Genomic DNA, 24,246 nt, shown 5'->3' with positions numbered 1-24,246 from the left:
ATTCTCTGGAGACAAAGCAATTTGTGTAAAGTAAAACCAAACACATTTACTGGAAATTGCTGTGTAATCATAAATTAAATTAAATTAAGAAACATGTTAATGTTTTAATAATAATAATATCTTTTGAAAACATTTGAACTGAACCATTATCAGTAATTATTTTTCAGATTTGGTGGTTTCTTTTCCCCTTAACATTGAAAGTAAACATCTCATGTTTACTAATAATATTTAGATGTCCATGTATCTTAGTTAAAACTCTATTCTCACTTGTAAGAATTGTAATAAAGCATGTCTACAATAGCATTTGTCCTTTCTCCAAGGACAGTTCTTCTTCATCATAATAAGCATGCAGTATATCTGTGCTTGAGTTCTTCCTATGAAAAAGTCTCTTTTCAGATGTATTTTGTAATTGAATTTAGGGAAATGCATAATTACATAATAGACACGTGTAAGGCAAGGCAAGGCAAGTTTATTTATATAGCGCTGTTCAGACACAAGGCAATTCACAGTGCTTTACAGACATAAAAACAGAAAAACATTCAAACAAAGCTTTAGAAAAGAGTGCAACAGAAATTAAGAAAACGGTGCAAAAGGAAGACATTATTAAAAGACAGAAGAATGTAAAAGTACTCGATAAGGTAACACCTTTTAAAAACTATTAATGTGTTGGTATAAGGCAGAAAGTATATTTCTAATTGATAGCCTGAGTGAATAATAAAGTTTTAAGGCCTGATTTAAAGGAGCTGAGTGTGGCAGCATTCCTCAGGAGTTCTGGGAGTTTGTTCCACAGGTGAGGAGCGTAGTAACTAAAAGCTGCTTCACCTTGTTTGCTTCTGACTCTGGGAACACTGAGTAAACCTCTTCCTGAGGACCTGAGCCGTATGAATGTTTTATATTCTACAAGCAGATCTGACGTGTATTTAGGTCCAAGACCATTCAATGCTTTATAGACCAGTAGTAAGATTTTGAAGTTGATCCTCTGACAAGCAGGCAGCCAGTGCAGTGATTGAAGCACAGGTGTAATGTGCTCCACCCTGTTTGTGAGGACCCTTGCCCTTGCTCTTGCTCTTTTTTTACTGAGGCCTGTAAACACACTATTACAATAATCCAGCCTGCTGAAAATAAAAGCATGAACAAGTTTCTCTGAGTCCTGTTTGGTCCGAAAACCTTTGATTTTTGTAATATTTTTCAGATGGTAGTAAGCTGATTTTGTTACCATCTTATTGTGGTTGTTGAATTTCAGGTCTGAGTCCATATTCACACCAATATTTCGGCCTTCATTTGTTGTTCTTAAGGACATGGATTCAAGAAGAGCGCTAACCTCTGACCTTTCCTCTTTGGGACCAAACACAAAAACGTCTTTAAATAAGCACAGGCTGTAAACATTAATTAAGTAACTGGAACTCTACACGAAAATTGTGTGTGTGGATCTGCCAGCCCGGACGCTTTATAGTGGAACACACGAGTGGAGCGCATGTTGTGGCGACTTCCGGCGCCGATAAACAACACTTATGTTATGACCAGAGTTTCATATATTTACTGTTGAACAGTAGACATAAATATGGAGGCATTTGGAGGGGAGTTTTGTGAAATGACTCCGCAGGAGTTGGCGGCTCCTGTGAACACTGTAGCGGTGAGTTTATAGAGAAAGATGAGGAAAAGTTTCAGACCACGAGTACAGAGAAGCTAACAGGATGCGTCTGATGAAACAGAAAACCTGCTGTCAAGTTATTGATTTATTTTTTTTCTTTTGACAGGAAAAATGGAAACTGTTGCCAGCCTTCCTAAAGGTAACATTACAAATGCATCACACGCCATGATATTCTCTGTGCAGTCTGTAAATCCTCTTTCCTTTTAAATGATGTTGTTAGGATAAGTATGTAGTAAAAACAAATAAACACGAGTATACTGTTAAATTAATCAGCTATGATCCAAATCATCTGATGTCAGCATCAGAACTTAACACATTATGGCATCTATTTATTTAGGATATATTCAACTGAATACATTTAGGATGTGTTCAAAGCAAGACTATTAAAGATAACCTCTTCAGCTTTACCAAACATGAATCATTTAGGAAACAATTGATTGTTCATATCACTTTGCTGCTGGCCATACTTTTTTAAAAATTATTATTAAAAAGCAACCTTGCCTCATAAACCCAGTCATTATAAAGAGAAATCCTCTGAGGGACATCACATAGTTTGCAGTCATCTCTTATATTTAGATTTGTTCATCTGGTCTGAGCAGATACAGTCATTTCTCCTCTCAGCACTGCAAACATTGCAAACTGTATTTATTTCACTTGTGTTCCCATGTCATTTTTTCGACCTGTTCCCTTTGTTTTCCAGGTCAAAGGATTGGTGAAGCAACACATCGACTCATTCAACTATTTCATCAATGTGGAGGTAAAACACAATGTGAGCTTTCATCGTCACGCTGTATCTGTCTCGACTGCATCTTAACTTCAAAGCTGATGTGTTGTTGTCCAGATAAAAAAGATCATGAAAGCAAACGAGAAGATAACAAGTGATGCGGATCCAATGTGGTACCTCAAGTAAGTCACACAGAATTGTACTCTTGACTACTGTCACTCCAAAATGCATGAAGCAGCTTCCGGGTTTTGGTTTGAGTGTAAATAGTTTAATGTTGTCCTTTCAGATATCTCAATATCTATGTTGGCATGCCTGATGTTGAAGAAAGCTTCAATGTAACCCGACCTGTATCTCCTCATGAGGTGAGCTTACTTTTGTGCTGTAACAGCTGAAAATAGGATCCGTGGTTGTTCATCAAAGTTACTCACAGTAATGGGTTTTTACCGTCAGGGAGAAATAATTCAGAGAGTTAGGCAGAGGAAGTCAGCCGTCTGAAAACTCTTATCGTGGTGAAACATGAGAGACAATAATATTGGCAATGTGGGAGTCTTACACCAAAATAATGATGTAACTAAAAAAAAAACAGCAGCGTTGGCAGCGCTATTATAATGTTATTAATATAATTTGCCGTTAGGTGGATTGAAATATGAATGGATTATTTTTATCCAACACTCATGAATCAATCATTTACATGTATAAGTTGAAGCCCTGATTGGTAATTATTTTGGGGAAATATCCCAATAACATAAAACAATTAGGATATCTCAACCTCCCTTTTTTTTTTTGTCTAGTGTCGTCTCAGAGACATGACCTACTCAGCGCCCATCACAGTGGACATCGAGTACACCCGTGGCAGTCAGAGAATCATCCGCAATGCTCTGCCCATCGGAAGGTATCCAAGTTGGTATTTTTGGAGTTCATATTTATACGAGTAACAGCATGACTGTTTGAAGACCAAACGTGATCTGGATTTAAAACAAACAAAATGCTGCTCTTCTCAGCTTTTTTTTATTATTATTTTTTTCCCCAATTCTATAGAAAAAGTCAGAAATGTGTAAGAAATAGAAGGAAATCTTCTGTCTTTTCTCAGGATGCCGATCATGCTGCGAAGCTCAAACTGTGTTCTCACAGGAAAGACACCCATGGAGTTTTCAAAACTTAATGAATGTCCCCTGGATCCAGGTAGATACAAAATGATTACACATTTCAAAAAAGACATTACTTTATATTTATCAATATTTTCCTCCTTTACTTTTCTGTTCTCTGCTTTTCGTCACAGGGGGTTATTTTATTGTGAAAGGTCAAGAAAAAGTCATTCTGATCCAAGAGCAGCTGTCCAAGAATCGAATCATTGTGGAGCAGGACAGAAAGGGTGCAGTCGGAGCCTCAGTTACCAGGTAACATTTCAGCTTCTCCCATCTGGACTTTTGTATAAATGACCAGTTTAAAACTTCAGATGAAACTCCAAACAGCTTTGTCTCAACAGCCATCAGTGAGGTCACCAGTTACAAAAATACAGCTTGATAATTTGGGAGCAAATTCTGTATATTTGTTGACAATTTATGGAAGTTTTTATCTTGATTTTCTTGATCTTGTTGTTGTTGTTTTTTTCTGATGGATAACGTTTAAATTGCTCTCCTGCTTCTTTTTCTCCAGCTCCACTCATGAGAAGAAAAGCAGAACCAATATGATTGTCAAACAGGGAAGATTCTACTTGAGGCATAACACGTTGTCAGAGGACGCCCCTATTGCCATCATATTCAAGGTAAACAGCTCGGCTATACTCTGAGGCCAGTAGAGGGCGCTACAGGACCAGTGACTAAGTGTAGATGAAGCTGTTTTTCATGAAGTTTCTCCAGAAACATAAACAGAAGCTTCTCTGTTTGTTTCCAAAATAACGTTTTGTAATTGTGTAACTTTTTAGGTGTCACTCTCATCCATGTTGGACAGTGTTCATTTTAGCAGCTAATGATTACGTGTCTTAAGCTTTAGATGAAATTGTGTTTCATTAGTTCTATCTGAGTGATTTAGTCTAGTTTAAGTCGATAAAAAATCCTTCAACTTTAGTCAATACTTTCAGTATTCAGTAGTCAAATCTCATAAATGTATCAAGATAACAAATCGTGGCGGTGGCGCAGTGGCACCGCGCGCGTCCCAAGGCATCGAGGCCACAGTCCCCGTGCAGGCGACCCGGGTTCGCGTCGGACTTGTGGCAACCTCACTGCATGTCCCCCCCCCCCGACACCTAAAGCAATACAACTTTACATCTTAAATATGAATTCAGCTTTAAAATGAAGAGCCTCTCATAACTACATACTGTCAGGGAACTTATTTCTGAACTACTGAAGAGGCAGTTTGCAACAGATTCAAGATATCATACAGCTTTTTGAAACTCTTAATTTTTTTTTTTTATACAAGAGCCTTAAACCTGCACGGTTACTGACATTATTGTCCTTTGTCTTCTTATGATACCATACACACCATAGACACTGACAACGTTTCCAGCCTGTTGTTAGCTCGTCAGCTCTTGTTATTGCTTCATTTCAGGCTCGCTCTGTTTTTCTGTTACACACACACACACACACACACACACACACACACACACACACACACACACCCCTACGTTCTGCTGCAGAGTAGACACACATTTGTAGACATTGTCATGGATTGTAAATGTCCAACAGCCTTACGGTACACTTACATTTTGTTCCTGTCGTGTTAACAGAAACAAAAGTTATGTGGTTTCATTTTTCGTCATTCACACATTTTAAGCTCTTCACCATCTCGTCTCAGTAAAATTGTCATTGACGAATATTGTCATATTTTGAGTTAATGAAATGAACATTACTGTTGTTAATGATGAGAGTGATGTTAACGTTGAGTAGTTTTAATTCTTCTTTATCAGATGTGATTTTGTCTCCCTCCGCTCTCAATGAAAAAATGCCAGTCAGCCAGCTGGCATCATTAACTACGAGCCTCTCCAAACATGTCACCTTGTTGGGAGCTCGAGTCAATATCCACAGCACAGAGTTTGTCGGCTCGCTGTGTTTGCTGTGCACTTTCATATCCTGAATGACTTCTCCCCTGTGTTTGACAGCAGCTGCAGGAAACAAACGTCCGTGAGGGACAGACGATTCAGTTCCCTCAGCTCCACATTTCCATAAGCAAATGTCAGACAACATTAGGGCTCTCAGTTCATCTCCCCTTTGCTCCCTGTAAACGCACCTCTCCACCGCATGCCTCCTGGATCAAGTTTCAAGTTTTACAATATTGTTTCATTACACAAACAAGATCTGCATTGATTTAATGTGCTACAGGTTTTGTATTATTCTTTATGTAGTTTAGTTTGAACTCTTCTCGTCTATCACATCACACGCTCATTTGCTTGTCGTTCACACAGGGTATGGGTGTAGAGAGTGACCAGGAGATTGTGCAGATGATCGGCACAGAGGAGCATGTTATGTCCAGCTTTGCCCCGAGCCTGGAGGAGTGTCAGAAGGCCCAGATCTTCACGCAGACTCAGGTACCTCCACGCTTCACGTGCGACAGAGCTGGGTGATGATTAATGTTAGAAACTGAATGGAAAGGTTTTGCTTATTTTGCAAAAAAAAATCAATCTTTCAATTCTCTGTGAACGTATCAGAATAACGTAGAAAGGGTTAACGTGAGCTTTGGAACAACACCTACTCGATTAATGCCCATTTCAACATAAAGGTTGAACAAAACTGAAAATAGTGTTCCTAAAAAAAACGAATGCCTAAAAAGACATGATAAAAGGAGGGATTGGCAAAAAGTCTCATCCTGCTTTCTCAAAATGTTCACTTGTTGAGATTCTTTATCTTTACCTTTCTGTTCATCCCTTCTTCTGACACACAGACAGTCACTATATCAGTCCATTATTCTGCTGACGGTCTTGTTTGTTTTAATGGTTCATAAAGAGGCATCAAGGTTAATTCCAGTGTTTCCTAACCTGTTCAGACGTCCTCATAGAGCTTTGATCTGCCCATTCAGTCACTTTAAGTTGCACGTCGTTTTTCTGTTCGGCAACACAACAAATGTGCGTCTGCCTGTTCGGTTTTGTCCCTCCGTCATCACATGACTAAGGTTTTGTCTCAGCCGGCCTGTTCAGTAATGCTTTTCATGTGTTCTTCAGGAGGCCCCGCCTCTTTTTCTGTGACATCTACAGATGAATGCTATCAGCCAATTTGTTTTTCATAAAGATTATGTTGTTAGAGGCACTGCTGATGCATTGATGAGGCCACATTAGCTCCCTAGCAACCGGTCGCTACAGCTTTCATGTCCGTCTGTCTGCAGGCCTCCACGATGTCTTTTCATGGTATTCATTGGGTCATTGTATTGTGTACAATGAGGTCTAAATCTATATAATTAAAGGCAGATAAGTCTTTAGATACTTTGTTATCAGATTATGATAAGTAATCTGTATTAACCAAATTTTCCTCTTTATTTCTATTGATATATATGCTGAGTCACTGAATTTAAAGACACAAGACTTGATCAAACCAAATGGGTTTTTTTTTCATATCTCTGAATTGGACAGTTATGTTGTCTTTACAGTTGTCAATAAAAGGATGATGTTCATACATTTTTTGATGCATCATATTGGACAGGGTGGGTGGTCCTCTGCCTCATTGACCTTTGACCTCTCCTATAGTTGGCTCGAGGGCTCCAGATGAAAACAGACTAAAGTGTATGTGTGTGTGTATGTGTGTGTGTGTGTGAAGTGAAACTAGTGGACCTCATCACCTTGAATATCAAACAACAAGGTTGTCTGTTGTATCCAAAGCTGTCAGTGTAAGAAGTCTAATGAGACCTTGTAGTTGCATATTGGTGCAAAGACTCCAAACGTGTGAGTGTTTACTCTGTTGTAGGTGGTCTGCTCTTATCACAGTGTGTTCTAAATGAGGTTACCATACTTAAATCATCTCCTTATTGTCTTCACCTTTTCAATATCTTCATAAAAGTACAGACATTATTAAATATCAGATAAAAGATGTTTGAAATGTCTTTGTTTCGACTTTTCCTCAACTACGAACAAAGTCTGATTTAAGAATACGTTTTGGTTCTGGTGAAGTTTTCTTATTCACTGCTTTTTTTTCTGCTGCTTCCTGTTTCAGGCTCTGAGGTACCTGGGGAATAAAGTGCGCAGGCAGCGCATGTGGGGAGGACCTAAGAAGACCAAGATGGAGGAGGCCAGAGAGCTTTTGGCATCTTTGATCCTCACACACGTGCCTGTATGTCGGCAGGATGACAGGAATCATGGATGATATTTGCCACGAGCTCATGGTCTTTACATTTTTTGCACTTTTTTTTTTCTTTCATGTAGGTGAAAGAGTTCAATTTTCGAGCTAAATGCATTTACCTGGCTGTGATGGTACGGAGGGTGATCCTGGCTCAAGGGGGCAACAAGGTGGATGACAGAGATTATTATGGCAACAAACGTCTTGAGTTGGCTGGACAGGTGAGCTGTGTGTTCCCTCCACCTTGGGAACATTACTGATTTGGAAAAACATCCTCATTAATCCGCAATCCAGTTTTACCTTTTCTATAATTCCTGCTGTGCCAGAACACACATGCGTCTGTATGTTAGGTCTGTTGTTTGTCAGCTTATAAACAGGAGTTAGTAAATACCTATAAATTCAGCTCCTGCATTAAAATAACCTTCTTTTTTTTTAATTCATTTCTGTCAGCTAAGGAGGTTCACTTCATTTTCTTCACTCTGAAACAAAACATGTTTTTTAATAATACATGTATAGAAAAGTACAAACAAGGCTCACAAGCTTTCATTGCCAACTGATCACAGCGCTGAGCTAAAGGACTGTGGCTGCTCCAGGCCTGATCTCTCACCTGCATCTTTGTTCCTGCCTCTCTCTTTTAATAAGACTCTCATTATTTTTCCCCAGCTTTGTTTTTCCTTGTTTTGTTTTCTCCCCCCCCCCCCCCCCATTTCAGCCTGGCTTTGTCAGAAGAGAGATATGAGGTGGCACCAAAATCCAGAGGCTGTGAAAGCATGGGGATTTTTCAGCACTGTGACAATACAATTGCTGCCTTGACTGGAGCGATTGAGCTAATCCTCAGGCCCAGCTCTGATAATGTAATTACTGCTGTCTTAAGGCCTTTAATTTCCCCCCTCCAACCTGCTCTGTATAAGGAGCAGGAGACAGAAGGAGGGGGGGCACAGAGCCTTCTTTCAAAAGGGGGCTTACACACTAACAACGCCAGCAATCTCCTCACTCTCCAATTATGGTTCCCTGACATTCAACTAATTGGCCTGGCTGCGCAGTGGAAGCTTAATTTCTTTATTAATTTCAAGCAGCGCCGCCTGTTTGTTTTGATGTATGCTAATGCACAGGGTGGGTGAGGGGTGGGTGTTGTGGGAAAGGCTGGTGCCTGTATGCCTGGTGCAAGAGGACAGGGACCTGGGATGGAGGCCAGGTCAGGCTTACCAACCACACCTAGTTTTTGAAACTTGACTTTGAAACACAGCTCAACACAGAGGACAGACAGTCTGGTGTCGGTACCCCTAAGAGTTCTACTCCATACCTGATAGGACAGTTCTCACGCAACATCCATTTTCTACACATAATATAAATCAAAATGAATTCCAGATCAAGTGTTTTAAAAAATTGATTTGTCCCTTCTAGCTCCTGTCTCTGCTGTTTGAAGATCTGTTTAAGAAGTTCAACTCTGAGCTGAAGAAAATTGCTGACCAGATCATCCCAAAGCAGAGAGCGGCTCAGTTTGATGTGGTAAAGCACATGCGGCAGGATCAGATCACCAACGGCATGGTCAACGCCATATCCACAGTAAGTGAGCAAAGCCTCTTTCCCACATGACCTTCACTGCAGGCAGTGTTCAGTGTTACTCTCTCTGGTCGGGGGTGAAGGTGTAAAAGCAGGAGGAAAACAAGGGTCTTGAAGTGGTCACTGCTTCTTGATTAATTTCACACAAAAATGGTCAATTCACCCTTCAAAAAGAACAGAATAAAAACAGGAAACTGAAGAAACAGTATGAAGCCATCCCACTTGGAGAAAAACGTTCCAGACTACCTGCTGCCTTCACGCGCCAGCTCAGAAAAAAAGTTGTTGTGAGCTCACTGATGCAGAGTTTGGACAGGTTGAGGAGAGATGTGTGAGAGGGGCTCAGCTCAGACGTCATATGAACAGGTTTGCAAACCTTACGTGAGCAGGTTGTGTCGTCATCCTCTTCTTCTTTTTTTTTTTTTTGTCCATTATTATTATGACAATTTAAATTATTTATGAATTATTATGAAATAAAATTAGTAGATGACACACCTGTATATTTGGTTAAAAAAAACCATACAAACAAAGAATAAAGACTCGGTCAGATTCAGCAGGTTCCTGCTGATTTGCCGTGATTACTGCTCTCATATCTGTCAAACCAAGGGCCGTCCAAATCAGCAGTGTAGAGTTACCTTAAAACCGTCTACCGTCGATGTCAAGATACAAAATACAGACTATTCAGAAGCAGAATCTCAACTTAAAAGGAGAATATGATGGCTGCTGACTTGTTGTCTAATGATACATTAAGGCCATTTAATCATTTAATTAAGTAAATATCTTGCATATTGCTCCTTTTTAAAAAACCCATGATAAAACAGTTTGCAAAAGAAACATTACACACGTTTTCAAACAGGCATTATCAGTTTGCTTTCATTTTTTTGTTGATGAAAACCCATTGGAGAGCATATTCAAGAATACTTTTCTGTCCACAGGGCAACTGGTCCCTGAAGAGATTCAAGATGGACCGTCAGGGTGTCACCCAGGTCCTCTCTCGTCTCTCCTACATTTCGGCTCTCGGCATGATGACCAGGATCTCCTCCCAGTTTGAGAAGACCAGGAAGGTCAGCGGTCCCCGCTCCCTTCAGCCGTCACAGTGGGGCATGCTGTGTCCGTCTGACACTCCGGAGGGAGAGGTGAGCGAGCTGCAGCAGTGAGCAGGTTTTAACAACAGCGTCAAAGGAGTCCTGCTTTTTTATCTTTGTTTTTTTTTTTTTACAAAATAGCTGACTAAACTTTCTAACTTTGTTTCTATCCAAATAGTAAAAATAAGAGAACGTGATAGAGCATTTATTTTTAGATAGTCAATACCAGTGAAAAGAGGACTCTGATAAATACTTCATTCTTGACATTTAGGCAAATGATTGTGTGGATGTCATATATTTAAAATGTCCATTTACAGAGTGAAAAGATCGTTGCTCTTATAAAAGATATTAAGGTGTATTGATTGTCTCTTATTAGAAGTCTTTCACCTTGATACGTTTTTGATACTTAAAATCTTTGAATAAACGGGAGAACAGGGACGATCACAGAGTCAAATGAACCAAATGTAAACACATCAGTAGTTTACATATTGTTAATGTTTTTTTTGGGTTGTGAGGAAGTTTTTTTTTTTTCTTTTTTTTCTTTCATGTGTTGCATTCTGGTAAAACTTGATTGTCTCTGTTCGAAGGCCTGTGGTCTGGTCAAGAACTTGGCTCTGATGACCCACATCACCACCGACATGGAGGATGGTCCGATCATCAAGCTGGCCTTCAACCTCGGGGTAGAAGACGTCAACCTGCTGTGCGGAGAGGAGCTCTCGTACCCCAGCGTCTTCCTCGTTTTCCTCAATGGTGAAACTCCGTCAGCAGCAAATAAATAAACGGGGAGCATTACGAGCATGTGCTGTCGCGTTAGATCACATGAAAGGAAAGTCTAATCCTCTCTGTTCTAAAAGCATTGCTTGTGAACATGAAGGGGAAATATTCTCTTCAGTTTACAGAAGACAATTTAGTATTTTGTAGGGAGACTGATAAGTTGTTAATTTCATGGCAGCAGTAGGTATTTTCTTCAGTCAGAACGTAGCCCTTTAATTACTGTATATGTTTGTCTCACCACTGATAACTGTCAAATTATATTAACTGTCATACCATTTAATTAGTTGGTAGCAGCAGGTGTCAAAGCCCTTCAGAGTGTGTTCACTGCACGTGCCCTCACACAGAGGCAGAGCACAGTGTCTCCTCTGTTCTCCACTCGTTGGTCTGTCAGACTCGATATGAACAAACCCCTGCAGGCACTATGAGCTCCGCTGTCACCAGCTGAGGTGGTTCAGAGCACATGACTATAAGCACTGGCTGTTTCCCTATTTTTCCTCTGTTTAATGTTTGTTCCTCAGAGGGTTTTTTTTTTCTTACCTCAAGTAGAGTTGGCTTCCTGGTCCTGGAGAAAAACAACAAATGAGTCTGTTGGTTTTCATGTCAAAAAAATAAAATACAGCATTTACTCAAGTTCACTCTTGAATATCTCTGGTAACAGATTATAAAATCTTCTAACACTCAGATGACTGGAAAATGGTGACAACATTACTTAAGCGTCACATCGGGTCCTTGGCGTAACGCGACTTTTTTACCCCTGACAAGAAATCCATTCAATTATATTTTGGATATTGTGACGTTACCTCTGATTCTGTATAAGGTTAAATCTTCTTTTGCGTATTTTCTCCATCTTCATCTCCTTCTGTCCGTTTTATTTGATCAGGTAACATTCTTGGTGTGATTCGGGATCATCCTAAGCTGGTCAGCACATTCAGACTGATGCGCCGGGCGGGTTTTATCAACGAGTTTGTATCCATCTCGACCAACTTGACCGACCGCTGCGTCTACATCTCTTCTGATGGAGGACGCCTCTGCAGGTTGGGAAGCGTTAACGTTCACTGTTAACACAAGACGTTTAAGAGCATGTCAAAAGACAAAAGAAAAAATAGTAGAACAGTCATTTACAAACGGCTCTTTGCATGATACGTCGTTTAAATAAAGTCGTTTGATATTGGAGTACTCATGACTCGTAAGTACTTTGACAGTGTTTGTTTGGCCTTTGCTGTGTTTCTCCTCCAGGCCGTACATCATTGTGAAGAAAGGACAGCCGATGGTGAAGAACAAACACATTGAAGATCTGTCACAGGGCTACAGGTGAGAGTCATGACAGCACAGACTCAAAGATGTTTCTGAGGACAGAATCAGAAATATTGAAGCTTATATTTCTTTCCATACTGATTTTCATTTTATTTTATTCTGAATCCAATTAATATTTTCCTCCAGAACCTTTGAGGACTTTCTGCATGAGGGTCTGGTGGAGTACCTGGATGTTAACGAGGAGAACGACTGTCAGATCGCTCTTTATGAACACATGATTTCTAAGTGAGTGACCTGTGACTCAACTCGGGTTTTTCTTTATAAACTGGATAGAATTTCCTCTATTTGGTCATTTCATTCACACACTCTGGTTCCTCTACCTCTTTGTTTTTTGTTTTGTTTTTTTCTTCTGCAGAGACACAACACACTTGGAGATCGAGCCCTTCACACTGTTAGGAGTGTGTGCTGGCCTCATTCCCTACCCTCACCACAACCAGTCCCCCAGGAACACATACCAGTGTGCTATGGGCAAGCAGGCAATGGGTAAGAATCAGCCGAGCCGATGGCTTCAGTCAGCAGACAGGTCATTGAACTGTGGAGATTTCAAATCCTTTCTCAAACTTCCTCCACACAGCTGCAGTGTAAACGTCTGTGCATGGAAGCTGAAAGTAATCTAATCTTCCTTCATCACTCTTTGTAAGCCTTTTAAATCTGCTGGTTCAGAGTTTACAGTTTTATTTGCATAAGTTGAAATCATACAAAAGCACATTAGAATAACAAACACTATAGATACAAGCAGCCCGCTGGTTAGTCTCCCCCAAAAACCCTGCTCCTGTTCTACTTCTTGTCAGAATACATTTGTATGTGTGATTGAGTGTTTTTCTTATGTGTGTGTGTCAGCGCATGGACATCAAACATGGGGTGCTTGCGTAGGTTCTCTATTGTGCTGTGTGTGTGTGGAGGCCCTTTCCCTGCCAGTCACCCAGAGTGTCATTAGCAATTCATTGTGTCTGCTCTGGCTGTGCTCAGGGGGTCAGTGTGCTCAGCTGCAAAAGACCACAGAGTGTGCACCCACAACTCCTTGGTAACCAAAACTTCCCCAAACAGCCCTGCTAACATTTGTAAGAGCCCCCACCCCACCACTTTACCTCCGTCCGTCCTCCCCCCCCCACCCCCCACTATTACAAAAACACAGACTGGAACTATATTTGGCCCAATATCCTCTGCCTTGTCTTTTTTGTGTGGCCGGCTCTATACATGTGCAAATCTGGTTGTGTGGCTCGGGCCTATTATCACACACTCTGTGCTAGTAGCCTGATTGTAGAGTAATAGCATCTGACAAATGTCAAGGTTTCCGGGGTGGCTTTATGCCATAACTTGTCCTGTTCATCAAATCCGCTGCTTTGAGGTTGTTTTAATCAGGTCCAGCTCTGACACATCGAACCTGCACGGAGAGAAAAGAACTATAATCTGCTTCTAATTGATCCAAAGATTCAAAATGATACATATACAAATACACAGTTAAAAAAGACAATAACCTGGTACTATATCAAGGAGTAAGTTATCCTACTGGATTTTACATCTTGAAGTGACTTTTAACTATTTTTTGATGCATATTTCTTTACACTGTTATATTTTTATCTAGTTTTATTTTGCACTGTGTGAATTTATCCTGCTTTGCTGCTGTAACACTCTAAATTTCTCCATTTAAGAAAGGATTATTTTATCTTATATTATCCTTTCTTAGACATTGTAAAAAACCCTTGTCTCTTCTCTGCAGGAACTATTGGTTACAACCAGAGGAATCGTATTGACACTCTGATGTACCTGCTGGCTTATCCTCAGAAGCCTATGGTCAAAACAAAAACCATCGAGATGATTGATTTTGAGAAGCTTCCTGCCGGTCAAAATGCCACCGTGGCTGTGATGAGCTACAGCGGCTACGACATTGAGGATGCTTTAGTCCTCAACAAAGCCTCTCTTGACAGAGGTATATAGCCAGTCACTCTGGATTTTAGCATTTAGAGCTAAATATTTAATGTGTTGTTATTCAAAGTATAAGAAGAAGAGACTTAAAAGACCTTATCTGGATGTTTCCCTGTAGGATTTGGCCGCTGCCTAGTTTACAAAAATGCCAAGTGCACGCTGAGACGTTACACCAACCAAACCTTTGACAAGGTGATGGGGCCCATGTTGGATGCTGCTACACGAAAGCCCATCTGGAGGCACAGCATCCTGGATGCTGACGGCATCTGCTCCCCTGGTGAGTACCAACAATACTGGATATACTAAATGTTGTTATTGTGTCATGCAGAAATAAACTGAAAAGTCACAACAAAGGAAGCAGCTCAAAGTGTTCACCAACCAAAAACCATGGTTCAACAGTCACATGCAAGTTCTGTTTAAAGCTCGGGACGCAGCACTCAGATACAGGAGAGCAAGAGCAGACCTTAAAGCCCCGTTTCCACACAGCAGTCCGGTACGGTTAAGTTCGATTGAGCCCGATCCCGTTTGCGTTTCCATAGCCACCCGTGTCCTATTTGGTAGGCGGCGTGTAAGCCGGATGACGATAGCTGCTAAGTAAATAGAGTCATATAATAGCAGCTAACCGCTAACAGATGCAGAGTTGTGTTTGCGGACGTAACACGGGAAGTGACGATTCTTTCAACCAACAGACTGCAGTGTTTAGCTCCACCTTTTCTCGACATTCTTGGCACCCTAACAGAAGAGTCCCAAAAAGTGGGACGGTACGGAACAGTTATTTGGGTATCTTTCCCGGGATTAGTCGATGGAAACGTCGCAAAATGCGCGCCATACCGAGACGGACCGCCCGGTGGAAACTCTCTTCCAGGTTAAGCAGGCCCTCCTCATTATAGACTGCAAAAAGGCTTCTGGGATGGATGGGGTCCAAGGAGGGGCACTGAAGTCTTTTCAGTCAGTCATTACAAAACGCCACAGTCCTCTTGTCAGTAGTACGAAAAACAGCAACCATTCTCCCAGTGCCCAAGACATCCAAAGTCTCAAGTTGGAATGACTACCGTCCAGTTAATATGACCCCAGTAATCATAAAATGACATCAGCACTTCACTTTAAATCCAAACATCTTCATCAGATTGTTGTTTGACTTCAGTTCTGCTTTCAACTCCATCAACCGCTGCAAACTGTTCAGCAGACTTCACACACTGTGGCTCTTCTGTCTGTGGATCACAATTAGACCTCAGGCAGGCTGGGAAACAACATCTCCTCGACCTCTATCCTCTTTACTGTTGTACCCAAAGCTGCGTCCTCTGTACTCGTGACTTCACCCCCACCCACTCCCTCAACACGATCGAAACTTCTTCAGACGACGCCACTCTTGTTTGTTTGATATCAAACGGCAGCAAGGAAGCTTAAAAGGAAGAGGTTGAAACTTTCTCTTCATGGTGCAAAACTGTTCATTTAATTAATCATCTCAAAGAGTAATAACTCTTCATTCATTTGTCCTTTCACTGTGCAATAACAACTGATCTGTTTACTTCATGTACAGTAACTGCTCCTTTATTAATAATCTACTGTACATGACTGCCTATTTATTTAGTCACTGACCAGCTGATTTATCTTTTCAGTGTATTACTGTGAATCTATTTCTCACTTAGTCACTCATTGATCCCGCGAGGCCGGACCGCTTCAATTCAACAAACACATTTAAAAGAAGGATAATTAAAAAAAAAAAAAGATCGACCGCCTCTTTCATTTGTCGCACTTTAACACTCTGGTTCACGAGCGTTGATCATTCATTTATTGGTGTTTATTTACAGGTGTTTGAACTCATCATGATGAAGACAATACAGAAGGCTGTTTTAACTGTGCCGCTTCAGACTCCTCGCTCTTCTCTTTGTTAACTCAAAGTGACTCTGCATGTCCTTACTCTTTACCACACTTCCCTTCTCTCTAAAAGTGATCAGCCATCACATTGTTTCTCTGGATGATTTAATTATTAGGCAGTCATTAAACAGTTTGTGTGAATGTAACTCAGGCGTTCAGCACCCTGTGACGCATCGGTGACACTCGATTGCTGGTGAAACGTGTTGGAGACGCTGCAATGGAAAACAAGTCACTTCATGGACGGGATGACTTATCATAGTGATGGACTGTGGGATGTGTCTTGTGTGTGCTCCAGGTGAGAAAGTAGAGAATAAGCAGGTGTTGGTGAACAAGTCCATGCCAACTGTCACCCAGACACCACTGGAGGGCAGTACCCAGCCAGGCCAGCCCCAGTACAGAGACGTGCCCGTCAGGTGAGTTTATTTCAGCTCAGTGTGTGTACACACTTCTTCAGCTTCTGTATGAGACCAGATAAAAAAAGAATATATATAAAAATTAACATCTTTATTCCTGTTTTCTTTTTTCAATATCTCTGTTCATTTTTAAGTTCCAGTACTAAAGAAGCAAAGAACAAAAGTGCTTAGACAACACAAATAAAACATGAAAACATGGTTGTGAAATAAGTTCTACTTACCAGTCTTTGTCTTTAATCAGTCCGTCAACCATTTTAAGGCCATGTGGTAAGGTGGATAAGATAAGCATAAGGTGGATGTAACAATAAGATTGTCAGAAAGAGAAGCGAAGACCTCTGTGGAAACCCACATTATGTGGAGGATGACGTCGCAGGGCCTGCCCATAAAAAATGTTTAACCCACCTTCATGCCTTACTCCTCATTTCTTTCTGCAGCTATAAGGGCTCGACAGACTCGTACATCGAGAAGGTGATGATATCCTCCAACGCTGAGGATGCTTTCCTCATCAAGATCCTCCTGAGGCAGACCAGGCGACCTGAGATTGGAGACAAATTCAGCAGTCGGCACGGACAGAAAGGTGCTGACCTCCTGCACTTTGACACAATCTTCTCTGTGAAATGCTGCAAAATGTTCTTCTGTCACCATTTATGTGCACAACACTGAGGATCCTCCTGACATGCATCCAGCCTCAAGCCCCTAATCATACTACAAAAAAGATATAAGATATTTTTTGTAAGTTGTTTTGCCTTCTCAGTACCCAAAGCATTTGTTGAGTCAAGTTCCAGTAGCTGTTGTTCTGTCACTGCCCCCCTGTCCTCATCTTTCAAGAGCTCTTTTCAGTTAATTGGCTCATTGTCCAGTGCCAGACTATGCAAATTTATTACACCCCAGCAGTATTCTGCTGCTACTTGGGGTAAAAGTGTTTACAACCTCCATTGTTTTGCAGCACCTCCCCTATAGAGGGCTGGTATGATGTTTTAATCAAAAAGCTAACTGGCGCCATGCATAATTTACTCTCCTCATTAACGCCGTGGCCGCTGGGCGGTCAGCTCAGGACGGGACAATGTCTTCTGTCTCAGATAGTGACGGAGAGAGAGGGGTCGCCGCGGGGTTAGCTGAAGGAGATCTCGAATGGCAAATCCCAGATATGCAGCTGACGGACAGATAGTCTGTACCTGGATCCCTTCAGATATAAGGAGTGCAGCTGGAACCTCTTGTTTGAGTCCTTCAGGGTTATTTTTGGACAGAAAAGCACACGTTCTCATTTTGACACAAAACGAAGGAATTGTAAAACTTTTTTTCATTATTCAATTACAAGTGTTGTTTTTTTTTACTGAAGCAATAGATCGCCCAGCTCCTCATGACTAGTCTCATAAGTTCTGGTCAGCAGAGCAGAATAAGTTAATTATTTACCAGTCTCTCACACACACACACACACACACACACACACACACACACACACTTTCTCTCACAGCTGTGTAGGTGGGGGAGGAGGTAAAGGGGTAGTCAGTAGTAGAGGCCCATTGTGTGAACCGCCAGCGTGGAGCTGTTTGAGCTGTGATGGAGGGCTCTGGACCCTCGCTGTTGTCTTGCCTTTCTCTGCTGATTTCATGCCTCTTTTATCATTCACTTTCACACAAAACAAACAACAGTGAGGATGTCTGCTATGGGAACTAGTGTCTCTCACTCTCTCTTGCTCTCTCTCTCTCTCTCTCTCTCTCTCTCTGATTGTTTCTGTCAGCCTTGTTCTTCATTTTCTCTCTCTCTCTCTCTCTCTCTCCTCACTCCGATCCTGTTTTTTTTTTTTTTTTTTAAAGCCTTTTCTTTCTCTTGATTTTCCCCTTTTTTTTTTAAATGTTTCCACTGGCCCGGTTGTTCTTGCCTTTTTCTTTTCTCTTTCACACCTTCTTCCTGCTGTTGGATGACTTTCCAGTTAATTGATGCACTTGTTCCCAGTCAACATCCTGTTGGGCATCAGCATTCTGCTGTGTTGCTGACCGGTCGGCTAATAGCACATTTTTCCCACGTGCGTGGATTCAATTTCTCCTCTGCGGTTGATCCTCTGCACTTCCTCTGAGTTGAACTAAAAGTCATGGATGTGTAATCCCAGTCTCACTGTCAGGCTAAGCACCTTTCTCCACTTCCTGCTCTCCTTCTCTTCTCTTCTCTTCTCTCCTCCTCTTTCTTTTTTTCTTTTTTTTCATTTGCAAATGGGCCGACAATTTGTTTACCCTGTGCAAGGAAGAGTGCTTCGTCCCCTCAGCAAACATTTGCACTCACACTTAAACTCCTGGCTACCAGGGTGCTTGTCTCCCACGTCATTTAAAAGACGAGACCGCCGGTCCACATGAGTATGGAAATGTCACAGACAGCTCGGCCAGAGAAACGGCCAAAAATCATCAAGTTCGACTAAACGTTTAAGTTTCATGGGAAAGCTCTTCTGAGTTTTCAGGTGAAAGTGATGATACGGACGCTGCTAATAAATCTCATCCTTACAAGATTTATTTTAGGCAAAATGATAGAACAGATTTTTGAATTGTAATGATTGTGAATGATATATTATCCTCACATATAAGATGAGGAAAGCAGACTCAAACTATCCACTGAATGTCAGGATTGTTTCCATTTCTGTTGCTTTGACTGATTACCAAACACTCCGGCAGCTTTAATTGGAGATATCACTTAAACCTACTTGTTGTGCTTTATTTGCAGTATGGGTCAAACTGCTGTGAGCTCACATGTGTGCACTGAATTTAATGTTTCTTTTTTGCTCTCTCTCTCTCTCTTTGTTTGTGTGTGTGTGTGTGTGTGTGTGTGTGTCAGGTGTTTGTGGTCTTATCGTTCCTCAGGAGGACATGCCGTTCTGTGACTCTGGCATCTGTCCAGATATTATCATGAACCCTCACGGATATCCCTCCAGAATGACGGTACAATATACATCTACTGAGAAAACAACCTCGGTTTAAACTGCAAAAGAATCCTTTATACTTATGAATAATCAATCAATATTTCATTCAAATGTTTGGTCTTTTTTTTTTTTTTTTAAGAAAAAAGGGTCCAGGTTTAGCTCAGCTTTTAGAGCAGGCTTCATATGCAGAAGCTGACGCAGATACCCCATATTTGATTTCTGCCCTTTGCTGTGTCATCCTCACTCTTTCACAAGTGCGTCTGTCTCTCCCAAAACTGTCCTATCAAACGAAGGGCAACGTTTTAAGAAGAGTCCCAAAAAAGTTCGAAGAAAAGCATCAACCCAAACTATCTTTGCAGCTGAAGGCTGATCATTCTCAAAAAAAAAAAAAAAAAAATCTTTAGTTGGCAAATTAGTTCAGCTCTCATATTCTGTGTAGGAATTGTTCTTATTTGTTGTTTCTTTTTTTTTTTCTTTTTTTACCTAATCTTGTCATTTCAAAGATTTATCAGCGAGTTCATTGTTAACCAACTCGGTCACTCCTCAAAAGTGTTTGTGTTGCACTCCTGAAACAAAATCCTCATTATCCGCGCTCCTCTCTGGGTTATCATTGGCTTCCAGAGCACACGTCTATTGACGCCGCTAAGCAGCAATCTAACCGTTCACAAACAGATATTTGTTGCTGCGGAGACGGCTGCTTGTAGCAGCGTGTGGAAGTTTTATCAAACGTGCACAGTACATCTGAAGTGAAGGATGGTGCTGAATGACAATGACATGAAACTTGGCTCTGGTTCTGCCCTCTTTTTGTCCCGTACGCTGTAAAATCTTGGACGATCTTTACTGCTGAAGTTGTCAGCTTGTTTACCTTTTTGTGGTCGTCATGGAAAACACTGAGAAATGTTTGGCTTGGGAGGACGTTTCTGTGGCCTGTGAGTAGGTGTTTCCTTCCATGTGGTGGGGTCAGGGGTCCTCTGGGTGTGACCTCTGTGGAATTGTTGAAATCAGTCATCCTAAAACTGTTGGTCAGACCCTCAGGGGGACATGTGTCCTCTAATCTCTCCCAAAATACAGACATTTGCTGTGTAGGCCATCAAATATGTATCTTGTGGACTGTTATGTGTCTGAGCTGCTTAATGTGTGTGTGTGTGTGTGATTCTGCCAGGTGGGTAAGCTGATCGAGCTGCTGGCTGGGAAGGCCGGAGTCCTGGATGGACGTTTTCACTACGGCACTGCCTTCGGAGGCAGCAAGGTGAAAGATGTGTGCGAAGATCTCATCCGTTATGGATACAACTACCAGGGCAAAGATTACGTCACCTCAGGAATCACAGGGTGAATAAGAATACATGTTTTATCCCAATCAACACAACTTCTACCGCAAAGCAGAAAGATGATTTCTGTCTGGTCTCTAAAAAAAAAACAAAAAAGCTCTTCAGAAGAAATCTTCAAATATATACAGTAGTATCGAACCCTTTCCTTAGTGATGTCATGAGGAGGAGTTAGCTGCAATAGAGAAACATCTTTAAGCAAGAAATGCATCATTATCTTTCTCACAATGTTCATGCTAACTGTTTCAAACATGGATGGAGTCACATCAGTTTCTGATCAGGGGCTATGAAGCCCAGTGAGTGCCGTAGGCATATTGTAAATGCTAACTCTAACTAACCTAATAGTGTTTATTTATGTATAAGCTAGTAAGAGCTAACTATTAAAGACTTGTGTTTCTGAGTTTTCCGTCGCACCTGAATGCACCGTTTTTATCCAATGTTTTTTTATTCGCAAGTGTTTTTAACACTGCCCTCAAAAATCACAGAGACCATAGATAACTGTAAGGAAGCCACTCCACATGTAAAGACTTGAAAACAGAAAATGTTCGGTGTTGTGTCGTTAGACATTCTGCGTCTTGCAGTTCGAAAGATAAGGTAAACATCTCTATGGGGGCTTTAACTTTGTTTTTGTTTGGCTGCTGTATCATCTTTAGAGAACCTCTGGAGGCTTACATCTATTTTGGACCGGTGTATTATCAGAAACTGAAGCACATGGTCTTGGATAAAATGCACGCCAGAGCCCGAGGGCCCAGAGCTGTTCTCACCAGGTAACCTCAGTTTTGTAGTTTCAAGGAAATGGCAAAAGAAAAAAGTGTTTTGCTCCCCGATAACGTCAAAGCATCCATATGTTTCTTCTGATTCTTTACCAGTAACAAACTACTACCCTCGATCTCACCTGTTTATTTTCTGCATGTGGCTATCAGGCAGCCTACCGAGGGTCGCTCTAGAGATGGAGGTCTGCGTCTGGGCGAGATGGAGCGCGACTGTCTGATCGGCTATGGGGCGAGCATGTTACTGCTGGAGCGCCTCATGATCTCTAGTGACGCCTTTGAGGTGGATGTGTGCGGACAGTGCGGCCTGTTGGGATACTCTGGGTGGTAAGTGGAACGCTAGTTTTTCTCAGAAGCTGAATATTTTTCTGTCAATGTTTCATGGGGGGGGGTCTGAAGAGCTGTTGTCCAAAGCACTCAATGATTCCAGTTATTGAGTTGTTTTCAGGTAACGGGCTGTTGCTTCATGTCTTTGCCTGGGTGACAACATCCTGTTTGCACACATCTTGTGATTCTGATCTTGAAAACCGAGCAAATAAATTCTTCAGTTAAAATACACTTGGGGACTTGTCTGTCAGGGTGGATCAATAAGCTACGCATAGTATTGGGATTTTTACCCAACTCTACAACTTTCTACATTTTGGAAGTACAGTCATTATTCTTCTGGTTTGTCTCCAGTCTGATTCTCAGTTTTCCCTCTTCCAGGTGTCACTACTGTAAGTCTTCCTGCCATGTTTCCACACTGCGTATTCCATACGCCTGCAAGCTGCTCTTCCAGGAGCTGCAGTCCATGAACATCATCCCTCGACTCAAACTGTCTCGCTACAATGAGTGAAAAAGAAAGACTCAAACACAGGCAGTGTGAGTAAAAGGTTATCGAAGAAGTCTTGGACAGAAGAACATGTCGAGATATCAGAGCTGAAGGCTTTAAGACAAGTGCTTTGATATATTTTTTTTTTTTTGTGTGTGTTCAAACCATGTACATTTGTTGTTACTTTCTCTACATTATGATCTTTGTATGTGTATATAATAAACACATGTATGATTTAATTTTCAGATGCTGTGTGGTACTCTGATTGCTTTGCAAGTGTTCTCGACATCAACACATTTGCTGAAGTTTGACTAAAACTAATGTGGAGCAGTGTGCATCCCCATTTCCTGTAGTTTTCTATTCGACTGAACCTTGTGTTTTTTCATCGATAGGATTAAAGGTGCTTAAATGTGTGTCCTGCCTTCTAAGCCAGCAGGCGTTTTTTCAGATCAGAGACCTTCAAACCTTCCTGATCTGTGAGGACATCATCACAGGGGTTTCATCTGGGTCACATTTCTTACTCTCGGGGTCACCCAGGTGGCATCCATTCTTAAAACCAGCCACAGACAATCATTGCTTGTCAAACTCGTTTGGTTCTCTGCATTACTATTAATGTGGATGTCAGAGATCACATATACTGATACTGATTTTGTTTTACCTGTCCTGTTATAAATGTGTCTTATGATAAATTACATAAGACAAACGAACAGTTTATAAGATCATCTATAGACATAAACATGTTTATTGATTCACTCACGGGAAGTTTATGTTTAGAGCAGTTCATAAAAAGAGAAAGTGATGAATACAGGTGTCAAAGTGATAACATGAGTTATATTAGTGTTTAAAACTTCACATTCTCTTTCCTCATAGAAACTGAAGGTGATGTAGTTTCACAGCATATTGGAGAGGCATTTTTAATCTATAGGAATAGATGGATACTGGAGACGCTTTGTTTCATCTTCAGTAAAAATGTAGGCGATACAGCCATCAGAATCATAAAACATGATTTCTTTATACGTCCGATTTTTTTTGCAACTCGCTGCCTTACACCCAAAAACATTCAATTTCCTCTCATGGAGATTTTCACTAAATAAAACCGACAATATTCAAATCTGAGATGATCACATCCATCCTGTTTTTTTCTGAAAGAAAGACTCAAAGACCATTGACATTGATTTGACACAGAACTTATTATTGCCAAATTGATAGTTTTATATGATTTTTGTGACATTGAGCCTTAATCCTGAATAAGGAGCCCGTCCATTTTTAAGTATAAATCAGAATAAATGTTTCTACATTTATTCCGTCTGGCAGGAGTCCTGTAGAACCTGACCGGCTGCTCATAAAACCATCAAGAGATGCTTTGTTGTTAATCAGGTGATTGTTGAAGGACCTTTGATAGGCAGACTGCTGGATGATTGGATATGAGTGATGATAAAGAAACAACAGAGCTTCCCTTATTCGTGTCATCAGGAAGAGAAAGCGTCTTTGAATCATATGGTTTCCTCTTTTAAATCCACCAACATGTTGTACGTAACCGTACCCCCCACTCGCACATACACACAAAATTCAATTGAGGCCTTTTTCAGTGAACAAAAGCAGTACACATCCGTTTTTGCAGGCAGAGTGTGTGAGAATAGAAGGGATGGAAGAGGCCCTTTTGGTGGCTGCACCTGTCCTATTTTATGAGGCTCTAATAAGCAGATAACAGCTCTGAAAACAGAGGACGTCCACTGAAGGAGAGTCAGACTCCACCTACTCCTTTTTGACTGAAATTAATTTGATCCTCTTTAAAGCAACAGCTTTGCATTAGCCTTTTGATGTTGTGTCATTATTGTGCCATTGTTTT

The 24,246-nt window shown here is 41.1% G+C and overlaps 1 protein-coding gene across 1 annotated transcript; it reads left to right on the top strand.

The window, feature by feature from the left end:
* Nucleotides 1-1,411: 1,411 nt before the first annotated feature.
* On the top strand, nt 1,412-22,642 carry polr3b (polymerase (RNA) III (DNA directed) polypeptide B). Its single transcript, XM_079345444.1, has 28 exons — nt 1,412-1,633; nt 1,758-1,790; nt 2,352-2,408; nt 2,493-2,557; nt 2,662-2,737; nt 3,167-3,267; nt 3,466-3,557; nt 3,655-3,772; nt 4,032-4,140; nt 5,776-5,898; nt 7,511-7,627; nt 7,720-7,854; nt 9,038-9,199; nt 10,129-10,329; nt 10,866-11,028; nt 11,933-12,086; nt 12,289-12,363; nt 12,493-12,591; nt 12,722-12,849; nt 14,087-14,296; nt 14,411-14,569; nt 16,466-16,583; nt 17,018-17,160; nt 19,407-19,510; nt 20,654-20,820; nt 21,470-21,583; nt 21,740-21,913; nt 22,292-22,642. Exons 1-28 carry the CDS (start codon nt 1,562-1,564, stop codon nt 22,419-22,421), a joined length of 3,399 nt encoding a protein of 1,132 aa, XP_079201570.1. The 5' UTR covers nt 1,412-1,561; the 3' UTR covers nt 22,422-22,642.
* The last annotated feature ends 1,604 nt before the right edge of the window (nt 22,643-24,246 follow it).

The sequence above is a fragment of the Symphodus melops genome, assembly GCF_947650265.1.
Source record: "Symphodus melops genome assembly, chromosome: 6".
In the NCBI taxonomy this organism is placed as follows: domain Eukaryota; kingdom Metazoa; phylum Chordata; class Actinopteri; order Labriformes; family Labridae; genus Symphodus; species Symphodus melops.
The sequence above is the reverse complement of the archived record's forward strand: the minus strand, read 5'-3'. Positions and strand labels throughout refer to the sequence as shown.

Coding starts and splice junctions, on each gene's coding strand:
- polr3b (XM_079345444.1), top strand. CDS start 1,562: ATGGAGGCATTTGGAGGGGAGTTTTGTGAAATGACTCCGCAGGAGTTG. Junction 3,268..3,465: donor AATGCTCTGCCCATCGGAAG/GTATCCAAGTTG, acceptor GTCTTTTCTCAG/GATGCCGATCATGCTGCGAA. Junction 5,899..7,510: donor AGATCTTCACGCAGACTCAG/GTACCTCCACGC, acceptor TTCCTGTTTCAG/GCTCTGAGGTACCTGGGGAA.